Raw genomic sequence first — 21,026 nt, 5'->3', positions numbered from 1 at the left:
CTGACTGCGCTTAGCCTTGTGGGTAGTGCAACGGGAACACAAAGCTGAAGGATCTTATTTTAAGTGCTGCAAGTAACCCTGGTATTTTGGATTTCTGTGTATCTTCGAAATAGATTGACGTTAATTTACCAAAATTGTGGGAGCCCTTCTAGTGACAGCAAACACTGTTCTCTGGGAATCTCTGGCGTACGATGGTCTGCAATCATGATTTTACTCACTGTACCTTGTACAGAGAAGAAATATCAGTTTGTATATCAATCTAGTCCCACCCACAGGGACCGTCCAACACTGAAATGCTAGGATATTTTTCTCTGAATGAGACTACAACCTGCAACCAGGGTCGAACTGGGACAAGAAAAGTGGCCCACCCTATGCCTCAAAATGAGTGGCCCTCAGACCATCATCCGTGAATCGCGTCAATTCACGACTTAACAGAAAATGCTACTTATGGAGGGCTTGTGAGTCTGTTACATTACAACACATAAAATAACATAACTTTGCATACAAGAATGGGTCACCATATGTATCATTAATATCTGTGTGTGTAGATCCATATTGTCAAATTACTGTGAATGCAAGCAGACGTCCAAGGCCAAATATGTTATTGTATAGCACTTGTGCTTAAGCTTTTTATTTTTTATTTTTAGAACAAATATGCATACAATGTCACCCAACCTGTGTTGGTACTCATTTATCAACTTCAGTAAGATGAAAGGCTGAGATGGCCTTGTTGGGATTCGAACCTGCAAATCACACATACATCACAGCAGCGAGCACTCAACCCACTCAGCTATCATATCGGCTATAGTAAAATGAGCAATTCTGTAGTGGATACCATTAAACTGGTAACTGAGATTTAACAGCAGACCAGTAAAGTTCATCTGCAGGTCTGGTGCAAATTTGGCAGCATGTCAAGCCTGCATGCATCTTCTTGTAGTTTTCAGGCTTCAGAATCCGCGGTTGACAAAATAGGGAAATCAGTGCACTCACAGGACATCCCATACTCTGGGCACTCGTTACCTCATAGATGCAAACAAACATCCTGAACACAGCATGCCAGGGAGATGGGAATAAAGCTATACACATTACGACGAAGCATTCATTGTGGCACAATGTAGTCAATGGGTGGCATAGCACATCAAGTGGCCAGATGGTCGAGGCCCCCATAAACATGTACACTGTTATTGTAAATGAGAGGAACGTTTTGGAAATGTTCGCAACTCGGTCACGCTTCAATTGAGGTACGCTTTATTGTCATTTCATGCAATTTGTAAATTCGATTTTAAACAGACATCACAAAAAAGTGCCAAACCAATTTATTTATGTCAGGGAAATATTATTCACACCATTCCCATCGACACAAAATGACCCAGCATACCAAAATGTTATTAACGGGAAACATCTCCTCAATGCAGCAATTCAATGGAAAACTGGCGAACAGGCCAAATTGGAAACATTTGCACAACCAAAGACCTAACCTTGACCTGCAGCACCCCGTGCTGTAACCCACAGCGCTACAATTCAATCCAATCCGGGTTGGCCCGCACCACAGAATGTGAACACTCGGCTTTGCTTCAAGCTTCACATCAAATAACTCAGTGGCTGAACTGATGGTCAGGGAGGCCAGACAACCTGGACATGGACCAAAAGTGAAGCACAAATTGCAAAGTGGTCGCAAGGCAACGTGTAGTGCTGTAGAAAATAGAATCAGCACAGACACATAACCGTGCATGTGCACACAAGTGTCCCTTCTGATTAACAGTAGTAGACAGTATTAAGGCACACTATCCGTAACGTAAGTGCCAAACACATACATGGCGAGGAGTGCCAATCAATCTTTGCCAGCAGAATCCCTCACCAAAACGCCTTCTGAAAAAACCCTCTTAACATATATGTTGAACAATATTTTGTGTGGTATGGTAAATGCACATTTACTTATTGTGATTAGTATGCACCGCATAATAGATTAGTTCCTTCAGGGATCTTGTATAGAAAGAATGCATACCAGACCTTTCAGGGGTACAGTGCTAAGAGTCTCATTCTGGCTACCGATAATACGATAAGGTGAGATATATACAACACCTGTATTTTGTCGGGTGGCTCTTCCAAGTGTGTTCAAATCTGCCGCCAAGCATTTCTGCCATAGTCTATGTCCTACATGTTTGATTTACTTGCATAATATTTGAATGCTCATTTCCATGGTGCACACAACACAAGTCAGCAAACTCTGGCGCTTTATGGGAAACTTAACATTTTAGAAGAAATTGATTCGCCCTTACCGTTGGGTCTTGAAGTCTCCACACACACTGGGTTCTTTGGCCTCCTGTGACTCGTGGATGTGGTCCTCCCTTGAAGCCTTGGATCCTGGCCCATCACGCAGCTCACTGCAAAACTTGTGGTGCGCACTGGGGCACCGCAACGGTCCCGGAGAGCAGAGTCTGTGTACGAAACATACACTGGGAGGGAACAGGCCGGGCTGGGGCAGCCCCGCCCAGCTGCTCCTCTGTGTTTTGTACACAGACTGCTGCTGGCGCCATGGTGCCGCGGCCCAGACCACGGCAGTTGGCCGCAGGCCCGCCGCACGTATCAAAGAAAAGTAACACTTCGGTGTTACCATTCTCCGCATCCGAGGTGGGCCGGCGGCAGCAGGGCTGCAATTGTAAACTATCTGTAAGTAAGTTAATTACAGATCCTTTGCAACTTGCATCCGTCCGGTGAGGCGGAGGCCCCGAGTGCTGGTTCCTGAAGTGTGAAGCCCACGCCTGGACCGGATACCATCCCAGGCGTGGGCTTCAGGAACCAGCCCCCAGGTCTCCTCCATGATTTCGGAATCGGCCACGGACAGATTGGCCGACGGGTCAGTCCGACCCTGCCTGCAACCCAAGACACATGTTTCGATCTTTTGGGCATCATCAGTGTGTTGTGGCTCTCTGGGCAAAGAGCAAGGGGTCTACTTCTGTATTGTCCCCTCAAACCTCTGGTGAAACTCCAAGCATTCAAAATTTCCCAAAAATGTGGAAGCCTCTTCACTGAGAACCAACACGGCCAAGTAGCCTGTTCTCTCTATTGATGTGCTTTTCCTTGGAGCATATTTTAAAGGCACATTCAGTGCTTTGTTGTCTATACACTGCTTATTGCATCAAAGCAGTGAGGTGTATATCTATTACTCGGATTTAATTCGTTAATGTTAAAGGTGTTGGCCGCTTCAGTGTTTGTCTGTTGCAGTGTGCTGAAGTGTTTGCGGATTGCTGTGCAGAGAGGTGGTTGTGCGAGTTTCTGTATGTTAAGTATGCAGAAAGCTGAAATATTTAGCTACGGTTATAATGGTGTCGATTTCTTACCACTTTCTCTTTGCGTTTCTGCACGCCACCTCTGTGGTTATCCTGTGTGTTGGTACTCTATTTTGACTGCCTAGTTGACAGGCATACTGCGTAGTGGGAGCTCTCTTGTGTCGCCCCAGTGGTTTGTGTATCTAGCTAATTTCCACTGCTTCCCCTGCCCTGTGGCAGGTGTAGTTTTGGTCACAGCACTTGTCCCTTATTGTCCATCCTGTTGGTTGTCCCCACCTATCCAAGTATCCTTTAGGATTGGTGGTGTGTGGGGCTGGTTGGGCGGTGCACGCCCACCCCTGCTTTTATAGTGGAGGGGGTAGGTTAGGGTTTTTGATTTCCTACAGGGGTATTCACAGGTTTAGTTGTGGACCCTTTTTGAATCTGGAGCTAAGAGCCAAGTTTTGAGTAGTTTGAGTCGTTTTCTGAACTACAAATGACCCCTTGTGTTGTGTATGTTTTTTGCCAGGTTATTCCATGTCAAAGTTGCCAGGTGAGTGAAAGTTGATAGTTTTCTTTTGTTGTAAGGTTTTGGTACTAGGCGAATGTCGTTGCTTGATCTGAGTGATCTTGTCGGGTAGTGGATGTTTTTTTTTTTTTCCTTTAGGAACTCTGCTCCCTGGCCATGGACTGCTCTGTGCATTATGCACATTCAGCGCTGGGGTAATGTGTTCTCTTCGTGGTAGTCTGAACAGGAGTCTTGCCGTGGCGTTCTGGATGCGCTGAAGTTAGTTTTGGCATTCCTAGAAATAGGCTGTTGACATAGTCTGCTCTGGACATGAGTGCGATGATGGTGAGTGTTTTGTGGGTGAAAGGAATGGTAGGATCCTTTTTACTGCGTGTAGCAGGAAGAAACATTTCTCGATTATGGAGTTTACTTGTGGTTCAATTATTGGTTCCTTATCCATCAAGACTCCCGTTTTTTTTACTATAGTTGATGGAGTCAGTGCTGTACCCAGTTCCGTTGGCCATGGGATGGTAGTGGTTTTCCCTGCTTTTACTTATGATCATTATTTGTTCTGCCTGGGTTGAGTTTGAGGCTGTTTGTGTTCATCCAGCTGTAGAGCTCTTGTAGGCAGTTGAGCATTTTCTTTTCTTGTGTATTTTGTAGACTCTTACTGTCATCTGCATAGTTGTAGCATGTGAGGACGTGCTTTTTGATGAGTTTGATTAGTGCTATCAGGTATACATTGAAGAGCAATGGGGAAAAGGATGATCCTTGTGGTGCTCTGCCGTTGGATTCCCTTGTAGACGATTTGAAAGGTTTCATCCAGGCAGTTTCTGTCCTGTTGTTGGGAAGGATTGAATCCATAGTAGGGCTGTGTCAGTGATTCCTATTTCTTCTAGTCTCCCGATGAGGATTTCATGGTTGACTGTGCCAAATGCTATCGAGAGGTCCAGAAGGATTAGAGCTGTGCTTTTGTCTGAGTCTGCATTAGTCTTTAGATCGTCCCAGATTGAGAGCAATACCGTTTCCGTTCTTCTCATTAGCCTGAAGCCTACTTGTGCTTGGTCCAACAGTTGGTGCTCCTCTATGAATTCTTGTGTTATTCTTTAGACGTATACCTTGAGTAGTTTAGCTGGGTAGGGGATGTTGGAAATGGGTCTATAATTAGAGAGGTCTTTCACGTTTCTTGAGGAGCGGCTTGATGTATGCCGCTTTGAATGATTGCAGTACTTCCCTGTTGAAAGTGATTGGTTGAAAAGGTTTCTGTAGTATTCGATGGGCATTCCTTGTGAGAGGATTGATTTGTCTGTCTCGCGGGTATGGATCCATGGGGGAGCATGCTTTGTTGCTGTTGCTTACCAGCTTGACGAATGTTTCCGCTAATTATTGGGGGAAGGTTCGGTGTTTGTTCTGATGATCCTCAGATGGCTGGGTGGGTCGCATGTTGTAGTCGATTGGTCTGCTTTGTATGATTTGTTGGATGCTGGTGATTTTGTCTTTGAAATGGTCTGCGAGGTAATTGCATTACTACAGTGATGGTATCAGAGCAGGGTTGCAGCCAGGGGGGGTTTCTTTTTCGTGTACGATTTTAAACCATTCCTTTCAGGTGTTGGTGGCTTTGGTGATTCTGTTGTCGTATTTCTTTTTGGCCATATGAATTTCCTTCTTGTATGATTGGATTTGGCACTGGAGTTGTAATTTCTTTATCTGATCGTGTTTTTTTTTATCCATTCTTATTCAAGTTTCCTGTTTTTTCCTTTTCATGGCGCAGAGTAGCGGGGTAAACCATTTTGCTGTTGCTCTTTTGCATGATGAAGTGAAAGGTTTTGCCTTTGATATCCTGTCGATCGTTCCAGCAATCCATTTATGTAGTCGTTCTGTTTTTATTTCGATGTCCACTTCGTCCAGGGTCGTTGTCGGTTTCTAAATGTTCTTCTAGGTTGCTAGCTCTGATGGCTCTCCAGTTTCTTTTCATGATAGTTGGCAGTTTGTCTGTTTTGTTTGCTGTTGTCTTGGGGAGTGTGATCACGAATGGAATGATGAGGTGTTCGCTCCAGAGGATCTGTAGTGGTGGCATCGTGGCGATGAGATTTTTGTTGGCGAAGATTGCATCTAGCATACGCCCCGCAGTGTGGGTTGCTCCTTTGACTAGCTGATGTAGTTTCATTGTCTTCAGTTGTTTGAATTTGGTGTTAACTTACCATTCAGAATTATACATTTTTAACATTTGAACATCTTTCCATGTTGTGCTGTTTGATGGGTTGTGTATTTTAGAATGCTTCAATAGGGCCAACAATGTAGGTTTTGTATTTTCCTGTGATGTCATTGTTATACGAATTATTATTATTTTTGAAACTTGCACTGATTGTACCAACTTGTTGGAATGTGCAGAAAGGCGATGTGTGTAATTCTTTGTGTGCTGTGTATTTGATGCCTGGTACTTGCCATCTTTTACAGTGCTCACTAATGCTGCATCATTAGAACCTTAATTGCTTGCAAAGTTTCTAGGACCTATCGGTTTGCCAGTTCGTTCTTGAAACTTTCCCTTTGCTTTCATTTGAGAAAACGGATGTTCCCACCAATAACGCATAGACGCCAATTACCAGGAAGCGGGACCATCCTGAATCCGGAGCCATACAATTGGGGAGGGTGTGGGGGCAGTGGGGTAGATGGTTAAGAGCCAGTGAAAGCAATTGGGATAATAGTACAGCGGTTATATAACAGTCATGCAAGGTCTTCTTTTTCGTATGAAACTAACATGGCTGCTTTCCTTGTGAATGTTTTTTTAGGTGATTTATCGCGTCTTGGATCCTGTCTTCAGAATTGAAGATCCGTACAGCCCTAGGATTCAAAGTAAGTTGGATGTTTAGCCAAAAACTTTATTTAGAATTCCTACTTCCTGTTTACAAATACATCACGTGACCCAGCTATCAAGCTGGTAAGTCTTTACTAGCACAATAGTTTGGCTTCTAATTGCTTATTAAAGACCTCTTAACATTTGCTGGCAGTGAGTGCTGTCCCTTTTGCATAAAAGTATGTGTCTTTCATGGTTCACTGTTCACGTTTTGTTAGTTTTGACTATTAGGTGGCCCTGTAAGCCAAAATAATTGGCATGAGAAGTAAATATGGGCGAATGATGGGATGTGCGGAGGGTCACATGAACAGCCTGAGTGTTATAGCTAGTGTCCATTGCTTTCCCTATCTCTATTGTCACCCAATAACTGCCTTTCCCTGCCCAAACCACTTTACCTGACGACCCCACAAACGTCTGGTATCTCTTACAGCTTTCTGTGCGATTTCCAGGGGATGCCAAAGAGTCTTCTGAATAGTAGTGTCTTAATTGTAGCAGACAACCAGACTCTGGTGTAATACAAATTTACCTTCAGCCACTTCATTTATAAACAATGTGGATGTCCTTCCACCTGTTCCTTCCACTGACTTTCTGTTCAAAATGACAATTAGAAAAGCGAACTGCCCTGGTTCTTCTGTAGCATTAGGGAGACGTTCAGGTCCTTCTGGTAAGGGCGGCATAACCATCTAACCTGATAGTAACGCTGGGTTCCAATCAAAACCTAAGACCACTGCTCTATAATGGTCTCCATGGCAGAACTTTAAGCTTTAATTCAAGTGAGTGAGGAATGCTGGTGGTGAAGTAGTTCTTCCCAATAGTCTGATTAAACATTGCACATGCTAAAGCATAGTGTATGAGTAAAACCAGTAATGAACAGTTAAGGCTCAGCCCTCTCTTATGTTAATGTTAAATTATATTTATACCGCCCACTATCCCCACCGGAGTGGTCCTCTGGCGGCTCTGAAAAAGGGAAGGGGGGGTGAGTTAGTGTGAGAAAGGTGGAAAAGTGCAAGAGAGCAGTGATGTGCTGTTGGCAGCCTCAGCCCAGTGGGTCTGTTGGCTTGGCTTGGGGTGTTTTACGGTCTTTAGTCATTGTGTGCTGTTGTGCGAGTCTGTGTGGTTTGTCTTGTTGTAGTGTAGTGAAGCTTGTGCGGATTGCTGTGCTGTAGGTTTGTGGTTGTTTGGTTAGAGTTTGAGAGGTGTATGCAGAGGGGTGAAGTTGTTAGTAGATCGGTTATTTGGCATTGCTGTCCTTGCAATTATGTCTAGGTGTGGTGCTTGCTATCATCATTCACCATTCCATCTGAGTGTGGCACAAGCTAACAATCGCATTTCTGTCTAGGTGCGACATGGGCTAAAGTTGAGCATTCCATCTAAGTGTGGTGCATGCTAACATTCACGATCCTCTCTAGATGTGATGCAGTCTAAAGTTAGTTCAATCGAAGTGTGGCACATTTTAACATTCACATTTCTAACTAGGTGTGACGCATGCTACAGTTGAGCATTCCATCCAAGTCCATCTAAGTGTGGCACATGCTAACATTCACAATCATATCTAGGTGCGACGCAGGTTAAGTTTAAGAATTCCATTTAAGTGTGGCACATGCTAACACTCACACTCCCCTCCGGATGCGACGCCGGCCAATCTTCACAGTTCTTTCTAGGTGCGGCACTAGTCAGCATGGCCAAGTAAATAAGTGTGTTTGCAATGCAACTTTTACAGTCCAGCCATAGAGAGATTTGTGACCACCAGCCCAAATCTGTCCAAGTATGCATGGTATAAGTCTATGGCAGTCTACATTATTGAAAGTTAAGGAAGAGTACCGGGGGCTTTCTGGAGTAGAGTAATTGCTCTACACCCCACCCATGCCACACTAAGTTTTGTTGGTGTCTGTTGACTTCATTGGCTTCCCCTGCGGACACCTGCAGACACTTCTTGGAGCTGCCAATGTAGGAGCTGCCCTTAGCTTCGGGGCCCTTAGCTGCAGGGGCTGCCCAGGAAAAAGGTAGAGCTGGCCAATCAGGGCCATGGGGAGGAACAGGAAGACAGGACTAGGGGAAGGCAAGCTCTGATGCGGCCTGGAAGCCCGCAAGGGCTCTGCACAGCCTGCCACCGCCATGATGGTTCCAAGGGTGGACAGGGGGTCAGAGTGTGCCTGCTCACCCTATCACTAAAATGTATGCTTGCTATGGTCTGGTGGCAGACCCAATACAAATAGACGTACAGGGCGAGAAGAGAAGGGAACGCTAGTCAATAAAAAGATACTATAAGGACCCAAACGGGCATACATTTTGTAACTGTGCTCCTCCTCCACTCTAGCACATAGTAACATGAGCATTACAATTTCACACTACAGTTGATTGGTGTCTGGAGCTAAGAAAAAGTGGTTTATGGCAGCCAAATAAATGCACTAAAGCCTGCAGAACCCATAGAAACACAAATAATCAACAATAAGGCACTCTAGCTTAGCAAATTGCAATAGGCAGGGGTGTAATACAAGGATATAAAAAATAATGTCTTAGTAGCTAAAAATCCCAATTTTTGTGAGAATCTCCAGAACTCCAAGGGGAGGGGGCAGGGGTAAAAAATGGCGTTCATGCGAGATAAACTGAAGATTTTTTGAATTAATCATAACCACAGTCATTGCTCTGGTCATCTCTCCAGAAGATATTTGGTAATTCTTATTGTATAAACATGTACTTAATGTATGTAAAGTAGCCAGGAATCCTTATTGGTACTATTTGACAGTTTCACCTTTCTGAATGGGGTATTTCCAAAGAGTTTAATAGGAGTGTGCCAGGCTGTGCTCTTGGAATGATAAACTAAAATGATGATTTATAAGAAAATAACATACATGGTTATTGTAGGTTCAGATAGTGTGCTTTGCTCGGTAAAACAAGGGTTACATTCTTATTATGACTACAACATAAATTGGATGTGATTATGTAAAATGTAAGCCACTTTACAATGTTAATATCATCCAATTTCGTTTTAATAGTTTTATTTTGCCAAAAAGCACAGCACCCTTTCCCCTTTAAAGTATTTTTACCCTCTGGTTTGCACTGCTGTCGGAAATGTTGGGGTGACTAGCAAACGCAACCTCACAAAGAGCTCCCACTTGTGGACAGAGACTGAGTGAGATTGTTGAATTAGATGCTGGGTGTTACGGCAGAATTCCAGGTTTGCAGTTCTTTGCTTGACTGGAGATCCCCCCAACTCTTTATGTATTTATTTTTTGCTGGATTCCTGTATATTTGCCTCCCTTGTTTTCTCCCAGCCAAGCTTAATCAAAATAACTCCTAAAGCAAGGGCACCACACAGGTATCCCTTGGTCTCCCATAAAGAGTACCCTCTCATTGTTGGTCATGAGGATAAGCTGGTGGTGCCTCTTTTCCTTCTGTGTAAAAATGGTTCTACATAATGGAATACATTTTACCTGGCTGGGTCCTTTTTGGATCCCCCTTCTCAATTCATCGAAATGGAGGTTGTACTTGTTACCTCAAAGACCTGGGGGCCACATTATTATTAGCCCTTGTCCCACTATGTGTATGTGGGAGGAGGTAGCCATCATGAGTGGGACTGTAGTCAGCATGAAACCAGTTATCATTGTCATATGCAAATGCCTGTCTGTGGCAGTTTGGATTTACCTGTGTGAGAGCCCTTCCTGTGTGCATGGGTGTGCTTGGGGCAGAAGGAGGGATATGGCTTGTCATTGGCTGACCACAGCTCTGTGTGAATTATGCTTGGTGTATGATTGGGTGCTGCGTCCACTCATTGACTGCCGGGGAGGATAAATGCTGAATCTCCCACACCCTTGCCCGCTCACCTGGTCTACATCTGGATTTCAGAAACTGCACATTGGAAGGCCTACTGCTGAAGGCAGGACAAAGGCTTTGCATCAGCACCCTTTGATAGCCTAAAGAATGCAACGTCAAAGCTCTGCCTCTCCAAAGAGCAGACAAACCCAATGTGGTGCTCCTTTGCCTCATCTTGTGTGGAAAAATGGATCACAGCTCCTGCTTTAAGGCCTCATCTCCCTGAAGCTCCTGATTGTGCCGCCCCCAGAAATGGGTGCCCCAATGAGGCCATGACTCAGTCTCCAAGCTGAACTGACCAGGGAATTGTAATCCTAGTACCTCAGGCAGAACCAGAGGCTGTGCTGCCTCAAATCCAGTGATTGCAACACCTAACCAGCTTTCCTGATCCTTCTGCCATGGCTATGTTTGACTTCTTTAACATTTGTTCAACATCCATTCTTCCCAGAGGTCATTCCAAGCCAAACTCATCCTCATGCTGAATCCTGGGACTGAGGACGACGTGGGAATCCTGCATCGGAGATGAAGGCAAACCGCAGCAGTCTCGCCTGTTCACCCCTCTTTCTTTGACCCCCTAACCTAGAAATCATTGAATTGAGAATGATCACTCTTCGGGGTGCTTCTGCACAGATGTGCCAATGATGGAGCCTACAGTGGTCACTGAACAACTTGTGTAGTAGCCACTATTGTAAACTGACTATCGCACCTTGCTAAATGTGCTTTTTAAGTCCCAGGGTGTTGCTCGCCTGATCCTCCAGTGCTGCTGGCAGGTTGTTTCTCATTTCTTTCTTTATCCCTGGACCCATTATTCATTACCACTAGACTCTTGTGGGCTTCCCTCGATTAGGGATATTTTTCTAAAGTCCACCCAAAGGACTTTCAAAGACCTCTCTACGTGGCAATACAGAGCTCCAACTTCTAGTACATGTCTATACCACTCAAGGTAAGGGTATTGCCGGAGAACAGCCTGTTGGGGAGAATTCTCAGAAATGTGCTCATTTCTCTTCACCTTAGAGACCCCCAGCAACTTTGCTGGATTTTGCGGACTTGTTCCCTGGAAAGAGTGTGAGCCTTTTTCCAACTCTCTCAGGTATTTTGATGTGTGTTTCACTTTTGTGTTCTTTGGTTATGGAGTTTTAGATGACCCCATAGGCATCATCTTTTTATTGTTGTCACACAGCAGCTTCAGTGCAGTGGAATAGGGGTGTCCTTTGGATTCCCCGAGGTTTAAATACCTTCTCTGGGATGAACTACTGTTCCCCAGAGAATGTAAAGTTAAATTGACTTTACTAGTTTTTTAAATTCTTAGACCCAGCCCAAACTATCTTCCTATAGAGTGCTGGAGGGGTTACTTAGTATCCCCTGTCTAAACACTCTTGTATATGTCAAAAGCTACCCTTTCCTATTGAAATGGCTGGTGGCAGTGGTTTTATAACTACCATGATTTTTCCCGACCGCAAACACCGGTAGCTAATAATGGGGGCCGCCATGTTTTTTAATATGGCGCCCAAGACCCCTCTGTAAAAACAGAGTCTGGTCATCTTGTTTTCCCGTTTCTTTGTGGAAAGGTCCTTCTGGTGTTTAACTCTGCGTGCCAAACCAGGTTTGGTCCCTTTGTTCGTGAGCCTTTGGCAGGCTTCAGGACTGGAGTCTGCCCATGGCGTCTAGTGTCTGGGGTGCGCAGGAAGTGAGGAGGTGCCCGAAACTCCCTTTGCTTAGTCTCCCAGGGGACCCAAATGCACTCTGGCATGATTGGCTAGCTGACTGTCCGGCAAGGACAGCCACCCTCCTGGGTGAGTGGCAACTAGGCTGGAATGAATGAGAGAAAACTGTTTAAAAGGCGAGTCTCCAGGACTGGAAGGCAGTCGACCACTGGAACGAAAGATCCGAAGATGAGCTGAAAGAGGACGGCTGCTGCAACCACTGGACCGTTGGTTTTTCCGGTGAAGCCCTGCTGCAATCCCGAATTGCCAGATCTCCAATCCACAGAGAAGCTCCTTCGATGACTGCTTTTCCCATTGAGTTGGTGGGACCAATCAACTCCGCAAACACTTGCATACCATTCTCTGAGCTAGTTAAGGTTAACCAGGGGGAAGGACACCCGTTTGTGTTTGGAAGCCAGTTACTTGATCTGAAGTGACTCCATTTTGTTTGCCCCAACGACGATCCACTGCAGTGCAGGAGTCCCCTGACATCCTCCCTCTTGTCCTCACGACTGAGGCTCATGAACAGCGAGACCTGCAGGACCTGCCAGGAACCAACGTCTTCAGCTGCATCTTTTTGCTCCACTTTAAGGTTCTGTGTCATACGGTTGAGAGATCCCAACTCTCGAAGTGGAAGCTCTTGAAACTTTCCCAACTCGCAGGCCTAATCAGCTTGTGACCCAGCATAACTTTCTTTATCGCCTGAACTACTTCTAAAAACTTTTGCAAATACTTCTCTATTTGTACCAGAACTGTGCTGTCCTATCCAAGAACACTAGACTATTGACTTTGGCCTGGCCTATTGAATCAAACTGACCCTCCTGGTACATTGAAACTTTGCGTAATTAAAAAGAAGTGCCTTTCTAACCCTTTGTGCAAACCTATACTTTTTATTCCTATTTAGAAGGACTATAGTGCTATTTGGCTCCTTTTTCAGGGGAGCGCAAACTCTTTATAACTTTGTTTGTTACTGTAGTATATTGGTGTTTAATATTGAGTTGGTTTCTACTAGTGAAAGTTTTCTAAATGACTGTGTAAATAAATGTTAAGAATTCTTTACCAAGAAACTTTGAGTGTAAGTGTCTACTTGAACCACAGTGATTGTGATACTTCTCTGTAACTTCTTCTACTGCTCACATTCCCTCTTGAGATAATCCTGGCTGCTCAGCTCGCTACTAAAAGTGTGTGGTACAGACTTATACCAAAGATTGGTTTTTGCTTACACCTGTAGTCCTAATTGTGTGTGGTGTTCCCAGAGGGTACTGCCTGCAATTCTGCCTAACCCAGCCAGGCCTAACATAGGAGGGAGAGCCGGTTGTAGGAAGGTAAAAAGAACTTGTAGCATACATATGGTCCAAAGAAACACTTAAACACATGGTTATGTAAAAATAATGGTTTATTAGATCTCCAAATGCTCCAACCACAAGGCTGTCAGGACTATAATGCTTTGATGATCCCTAATAAGGGTGAAACCAGGTGTTGGGGAGAATTGTCATTTCTGTGTTAATTCCCTGTTACCTTGGAGACCCCCAGCTCTTTTGCTGGACTTTAGGACTTTTGATTTGTATCCTGGATTGAGACCTTTTTCCCAAGCTCATATATTTTGATCTGATTTGGCATTCGTGTTTATTTTGGTTTTGGAGTCTGACCAACTCCATAGGCATCACCTTTTTATATTGCGACACACAGCACCCTTAATGCAGTGTCACTGAGAAGTTCCTTGGATTTCTCTTAAGGTTTAAATAACTTCTCTTGGATAAACTACTGTTTGCAAGAGTAGTAAAGTGAAATTTACTTCAATTACCCCTTTCTCTTTGTAGACCCAGCACACACACCATCTTACATGTGTGTTTTTACTGCAGTCTGACTCCTCGGCTGCAGTATTGCACCCATGACTGCCCATTTTGTCAAAATGACCCCAGTGTTCTTTTTTTCATCATTTCTTGTTTGTAACGTCCTTCTTGAGATTTACTCTGCACGCCAAACCAGGTTTGGCCTCCTATTCATTTTGTCTTTGGTGGGATTCACTGGTGAAGCCCGCCTCTGGCTCAAGCGTGTCTGGCAGTGCAGGATGCGAGTGAGGTTCCCGAAACTCCCTGTGCTTAGTCTCCTTGGTTACGGGAATGCACCCAAAGGTGATTGGCTGGCCACCCTGCTGTGGGAGTGACAGCTAGGCTGCAAATGAGTGGGAGAAACTTGCATAAAAGGGGAGGTCTTTTGCAAAGACGGCAGAGTCGACCACTGGACGAAGGAACTGAAAAAGAAACTGGACAAGAAGCTTACTGCACATTCCTACACCGTTAGTGTGCCAGGTGAAGCCCTGCTGCAGTGCTGAAGCTCCAAATTTCGAAATGACTAGAGAAGCCCGGAAAGGACGACTTCTCCCCTTGGGTTGGTGGGACCAACTGACCCAAAGACGAACTTGACTGGAACCCCTCTCCCTGCTGGCTGTACTCATTTGCTGCGGCTGGAATGGAGTGCTTGGGGACAGGAACACCAGGAACGAGTGCATTCCCTTTAAGCCAGACCAATGCACCAGGAAGATCCTAAGGTCTCCCTCGAAGCAGGACAACCAAAGCCTGAGCCACCTCAGAGTGCTGGACCCCAGAAGCAAAAGGAGCCCACAAGGTGTCCAAGAACCACAGTGGTGCTATATGTGAGTAGTTGAAACCGCGAAGTGACGCTGATCTGAATTGTGCACATTGCTGCGGCCAACCTTCAAACAGTAGTGCTGGATTCCCCAGACGTCCACCCTCTTGTCCCCACGACTGAGACCCAGGAACAACCAGATCTGCAGGACTACAACAGAAACAGAAGCCAGCTTGACCCATTTCTTCAGACTCAAAGTACTGTGTAACTAGGGGCACTTCCCTCTTGTTGTGTGTAGCTTGCTTGATCTCACTGGAGACTTGCATTGGCTGCCCTTTGAAGAGTTGCTTGCATCTTTGCTTTTCACAAGCCTCCCAACTTTTGGCCCAACAGTGATTCTTTTTACAACAAATCCCTCTTTAACATTGTGCAAGACTTTTGTGCTAACTTCAAGAAGTGCCTCAGCTTCCCTAGACTTTGCTCAATTGACATTGGCTGTCTTGGCTGCCTATAGACTCTTCTTACTCTCTGATATTGTGTTAATCTGTCCCTCAAAAATTCATACATAAGTTTCTTGTATAGCTGAGAAAGGGTTAACCTATATTTCATTGGGGATTGTAAAGTGCTTACCTGTTTGAGAAACCTGTTAACCATAGTTTCCTTCGCTAACCTTTCCTTTTCCACAACTCCAATATTGCATTTAGTGTAAAGTAATATATCAATGTCCACAGTGATTGAATTCACACAATTAGTCACCTCAGGGTGCAGGAAGTGTGTGTGTGACATCCCAAAAGGGTATCTACTTACTTAATAGAAACTGAAGGAGTGTATTTTTGAAGTGCATTTTATTGTTGCCATTTGCCCTTTCTAAAGGCTTATTTTAAAACTGACTGTTAAATTAATAAATAGTTATTTTTAATAAGTAACCTTGAGTATAGTGTTATATGAATACCTGTCACTGTGGATCTCGTTACCACCCTACAGCTCACATTGACCCCTCTTGAGATGAGCCTGGCTGCTCAGTCACTCTACCAACTTGCGTAGTACAGGCCTATAGCAAAGGTTGGGTTACCTATTGCCAAGAGGACAAAGCTGATGTAGTCTCCCACAGGGTTACTACATACAATATTGCCTAACACCAGGTATGTAGTTTTCCTTTCAGCCTTGCAAATGATTGTCTTGGGTTGATTAAGCTATGTATAAAGTAGCACTGCCCTCGTAGACAAAGACCAATTTCCTAGAGAAAAAGGTTTGCATTTGGGCTAATTTGCATACCCACAATGCCTTGCTGTTGTGGCACAGAACAGGTGGTGAACTTCCAGCGATGGCTACTAGGTGATGTTGTGGAATGTATGACTTGGCTCAAGTGGATATGGATATAAATATCGCTTGTTTAGTTATGGTTAAATTGCCAAACTCATAGGAGGAGCACTTTTTCGCAGCTTATAACATCGCTCCCCATGGACGAATGTGCACCAAACTTTTTAAAAAAAAGTCCATGGGTGGCTTTCAAGTTTGGTGAGGTTTAGTGGGGGGGGCAAAGTTATAGGGGGGGGTCCCCAAACATTGAGTGAATGGAGGAAAAAGTTTGCGCACGGCTATAGGCCGAACGGCTGGATGGATTTTCGCCAAATTTGCGGCAGGAGCGGGGGCTTGAGTCATAAAGCGTGCTTTTGTGTGTTTGGTGGAAATCCGACCACTACTTTTTTTGGATAGTACTGAAATGTACGTCCCAAAAAAATGTGACCTATGGGTCCACTCCACTGACAAATTTCACTGTCTGCTCCACGGACCGCATTGTGTCGCTGGCATGCGATATGCATGATGTTGGCGAACGTTGAATGCGGCCGGTGGTTGGCTGGAGGGAAGCATGCTCTGCGTGAACATTTTGGGAAACGCCGCCATGGTGTATCGGAGGACAGTCCGGCGGCGGAATGGTGTGGAAAATGGACAGTACGGAACGGGTGTGGTCGTGAAAAGTGGGTAATGTGGAAGAAGACGTAGGCATGCCTGTAGTGTTCGCGCGTACTGTCTGAACTGACGGGTACATACACAGACGAGTTCTTTCTGTGGCGATTGGAGGCAGGTGCCGCAGCGGCCCCATACATTGTGCCACCACTTGTTTGTGGACACCTATTTCCGTGGAGAGTGGTGGCAGGTATATTTTAGAAGGGGAACATTTTGTAAATGACATAGTTTGGGAGGTAGCGCAGGTGGGTGTGCTATGCAGATGGAATGTGGTAGTTGCCCACATGGTGGTATGCATGGGTTAAGCAACTTGCATTGGGTTAGTGGAAGGATTACAATATTGGCTGCATGGAGTAAGGACATAGACAGCAGGGCATGGAGTGAAGAACATAAGCTTTTACCATACCCACCGTACTAACGCGTGTGAATGTCCATCCGGTGCAGGGTGGTGCTTGCATAGTGTGGTGTGTGCAAATTGATTGCAGTAGGCTACTGTTGTGAAACAAATGTGGGTACTTTGGCAGTGGTACTATAGTTTAGGAATGGAAGTGGGGACGGCTATAGTATGCGAATGAAAGTGCACAGGGGTGCAGGAGAGAGGGTTTTCTTTCTACATTAGGGTAGGTGGTGCTATTTGCTGCTGCATAGGTACATGGCGCGGAGCAGGTTGGGTAGTAGTGCTGGCAGTGCATGAGAAGCTAGACAGAGTGGATACTCGGCCCTTCACGGTAGGGAGAGAGGGAGGGGTCGTGCTAAGTAACCCCTCCTGCACCCTATTGTAAGATGTAGTGTGTGCTGGGTCTAGAAAGTAAAAAATGTAAGTCAATTTCACTTTACTGCTCTGGGAAACAGTAGTTTATCCCAGGTAGGTATTTAAACCTTGTGGAAATAACTATAACTATCTGTTCTTGAGTAAACTCAACATGTTGGCCTTCTGGTCATGCCAGTGTTTCACCAGAGCCTGACCTGCTTTCAAGTTATCAGAAGCTTCTGTCATCATGTGTCATTCTCCTTCGGAGACCTAACACCTAGTTAGTGACTCTCACTGGCTTGTAGGAAGGAGCATTGTCCAACCCCTCCTTCGTTAGGGCCAATGGACCTCTAACCAGATGACCATAGAGAAGCTCAAAGGGACTGAATCCAACCCCTTCCTGAGGGCTTTCTCTATAAGCAAAGAAACGGTATGGCATTCGAAGGTCCCACTTTCTTCTAAGGGGTTCTTCTAAAGCACCTATCATGCTCTTCATCGTTCTATTAAACCTCTACACCAACCCATTGGTTTGGGGATGGTAGGCTGTTGAGAACTTGTAGGTCACTCCACAGTTTTCCCACATGGCTTGCATTTAGTGGGACGTAAAGTTAGATCCCCTGTCTGAGATAACCTACTTAGGAAATCCTACTCTGGTTTACATTGTGTCACACAGCACCTTCAGTGCAGTGGTACAGGGAAGTCTTTCAGATTTCCCAAAGGTTTGAATACCTTCTCTTCACTACTGTTTCCAAGAGTAGTAAAGTGAAATTGACTTTACTTTCATTCTTCTAGACCCAGCACACACTATCTTACAATAGGGTGCTGGAGGGGTTACTTGGTATACCCTTTGTCTAGTTTCTGATGTAAAATTGTGTTACCCTTTCCTCGATGAATGGTTGGTGGCAGTGGTTTACTTTTAACTTTTAACTACCGTAGTGTGCCTTTAACGCTGGCTGCATTTGCAGCTGCAGTAAAGCACGCAAGGTTTACTTTAAGCGCCAAACCAGGTTTGGTCCCTTGGTTCATTTTGTCTTTAGCGGGAGCCCGCCTCTGGCTCCAGCATGTCTAGCCGGGCAGGAAGTGAGGGAGGGGCCAGAACTCCCTGTGCTTAGTCTCCTTGGTTACAGGAATGCACCCAAGGGTGATTGGCTGGAGGGATGTCCTTGGAAGATAGCCACCCAGCTGTGTGATTGACAGCTAAGCTGCAAATGAATGGGAGAAACCTGCATAAAAGGTGAGGCTTTTTGCTTGGAAGGCAGACCACTGGACGAAGGAATCCGAAGAAGAACTTGGAAGAGACGCCTGCTGCAACTCCTTGACCGTTGGTTTGCCCGGTTAAGCACTGCTGCATTGCTGAAGCTCCTAATTTGCCTTGACTAGAGAAGACCTGCAAAGGACGACTTCTCCTCTTGGGTTGGTGGGACCAATCAACCCCAAGACAAGCTCATCTGGAAATCCTCTCTGAGCTGGCTGTACTTCCATTGCTGCTGCAGGAACCGAAGTACCAGGGATATGAAGACCAGAATCGTGTGAGTGTCTTTGAGTCGGACCTGAGCTCCAGGAAGATCCTCCGCGGGTCCAGCTCCTCGTGAAGTGCCACTGATTTGAAGTTTGCCCATTGCTGCCACCGACCTCCATTCGTAGTGCAGGAGTGCCCAGAGGTCATCCCTCCTTGTCCCCTGAGGCCCAGGAACAACAGGATCTGCAGACCTACACAAGAACAGAAGTCAGTTGGAACTATTATCTTCTAACCAAAGGCACTGTTAAACTAAGGGGACTTACCTCTTGTTGTGTAGCCTTGCTAGCTCTCAGTTACTTGTCTTGGTTACTTGTGCAAAGTTGCTTGCACCTTTGCCCCTCACAAGCCTCCCAGCTTGTGGCCCTACAGTGATTCTATTTTTCTACAAAGACTTCAAAAACATTGTGCATTACTTTTACTTACCTGCAAGAAAAGATTAAGTTCACCTAGACTTTTGTTCAGTTAACATTGGCTGGCCTGGCTCCCTGAAAGACTCATCTTACCTTGACTTTGTGCTTCACCTTTCCTCCAGGAAAGGGTTAATGTACTTTGCATTGGGGGGTTCAGAAGTACTTACCTACTTCAGAATATTTGTTTAACCTTTGTTTTATCCTTAAACACTTTTCTTTGACACCAAACTCTGTATTGCTCTAAATGTACCAGTGATATAAACTGAGTGTGTATTTTGAAGTATATTTCTGTTACATATATATTGCTCCCTTCTGAAGAAGGCTTATTCAACTGCCTGTTACATTAATAATTGTTTACTCAAGAAGCCTTGAGTGTAAGAGTTTATTTGAATACTTGTCACTGTGAATCTGTGTAAAAACCCTACTGCTCACATTGACTCCTCTTGAGATAAGCCTGGCTGATCAGCCACACTACCCACCTGTGTAGTACTGACTTATACCAAAGGTTAGGTTACCTATTGTCAGGAGGACAAGGTTGGTGTAGTCTCCCAAAGATACTGCCTACAATCTTGCCTAACACATGTTATCCAGTCGTGTGTAAATAATTTCACCATAAATGTAAATTGTGGTGGTTTCACAAATGCATGTTGCTACAGGGTTTGTGTGTTACAATATCACAAGACTACATTTAACTGGATTGTCACTTCTCTTTAAGATTTATTGAAAATCACAAATTTGCGAGTTAAGTTTATGAAACTTCACACCCTGGGAGATAACCTGCTGGATTCCAGAGTAGAAATCAAAGAAAAATACTACTATGCCATTTACGATATGGTGGTGCGAGGTAACTGCTTCTGCTACGGCCACGCCAGTGAGTGTGCGCCCGTCAGTGGGTACGACGATGTGGAAGGAATGGTAAGTGTTGTATTGTGCTTGCGTTTGTCATGATATTGAGAAGGCATCACTCGAAATGCTATGAAACTATTAAAACGAGTATTCTAATTGTTTTTGTTTAGTTTTTTGCCATTTTAATTGTTCTATGCAAGCTTAATAGGCAGACTACAGATGAGCACTGCACCCCCGCAGTCAAATAAGCCCGACAAAACAAAAAGGGGTGTAAAAAAATCCCCCAACAAAGAATTGGAAACAATTTTCCTTTTCTTCCACCCACAGTCCACTGCATATTCTTGGATTAGGGAGCCAGCAGACCAGTGACATAGGAAGGCTCTCTTACTGTCTGATCTGAAGAGAAGCAACTTAATGCAAATGAAAACATGCAAGTGTGCCTTCACTGCTTTATGCAGAGAAGTATGCATTACAAAAAGATATCCGTGTTTATAGCTACATTATATTTTTTCATGCCATCGGGAATGGGAGTTATCTGTTACTTTGAGCCATATTGAAAGGCATCCAATCGTGAGCCCCTAGCTTTGCTTCTAACTAAAACTACTAGCCACTTAAAAAAATACTCCAATAGCCTGCTTTATTTCAGAAAAGTTTGCGCCAGTCTGTCAGGGGTTTTGGAACAATGACTGAACATCTCACTTTTAAAATTGGGTTCTGACCATTAACTTCTGAACCCAGAAAATCCATCCATATCTGGTGATCCAATAAGAATATTCTTAATGTTTATTTACTCCAA

The 21,026-nt window shown here is 44.7% G+C and overlaps 1 protein-coding gene across 1 annotated transcript in view; it reads left to right on the top strand.

Annotated features, from left to right (window-relative positions):
- The window catches only part of LAMB1 (laminin subunit beta 1), a 373,674-nt gene that overhangs the window by 117,826 nt on the left and 234,822 nt on the right, over nt 1-21,026 (top strand). The window contains exons 6-7 of the mRNA XM_069629156.1: nt 6,567-6,630; nt 20,100-20,299. Of these exons, the coding sequence (XP_069485257.1) occupies nt 6,567-6,630; nt 20,100-20,299 (264 nt within the window). The remainder of the gene's footprint in view (nt 1-6,566; nt 6,631-20,099; nt 20,300-21,026) is intronic.

Source organism: Ambystoma mexicanum, chromosome 12 (assembly GCF_040938575.1).
Source record: "Ambystoma mexicanum isolate Mex_15411 chromosome 12, UKY_AmexF1_1, whole genome shotgun sequence".
Taxonomy (NCBI): Eukaryota; Metazoa; Chordata; class Amphibia; order Caudata; family Ambystomatidae; genus Ambystoma; species Ambystoma mexicanum.
The sequence above is the reverse complement of the archived record's forward strand: the minus strand, read 5'-3'. Positions and strand labels throughout refer to the sequence as shown.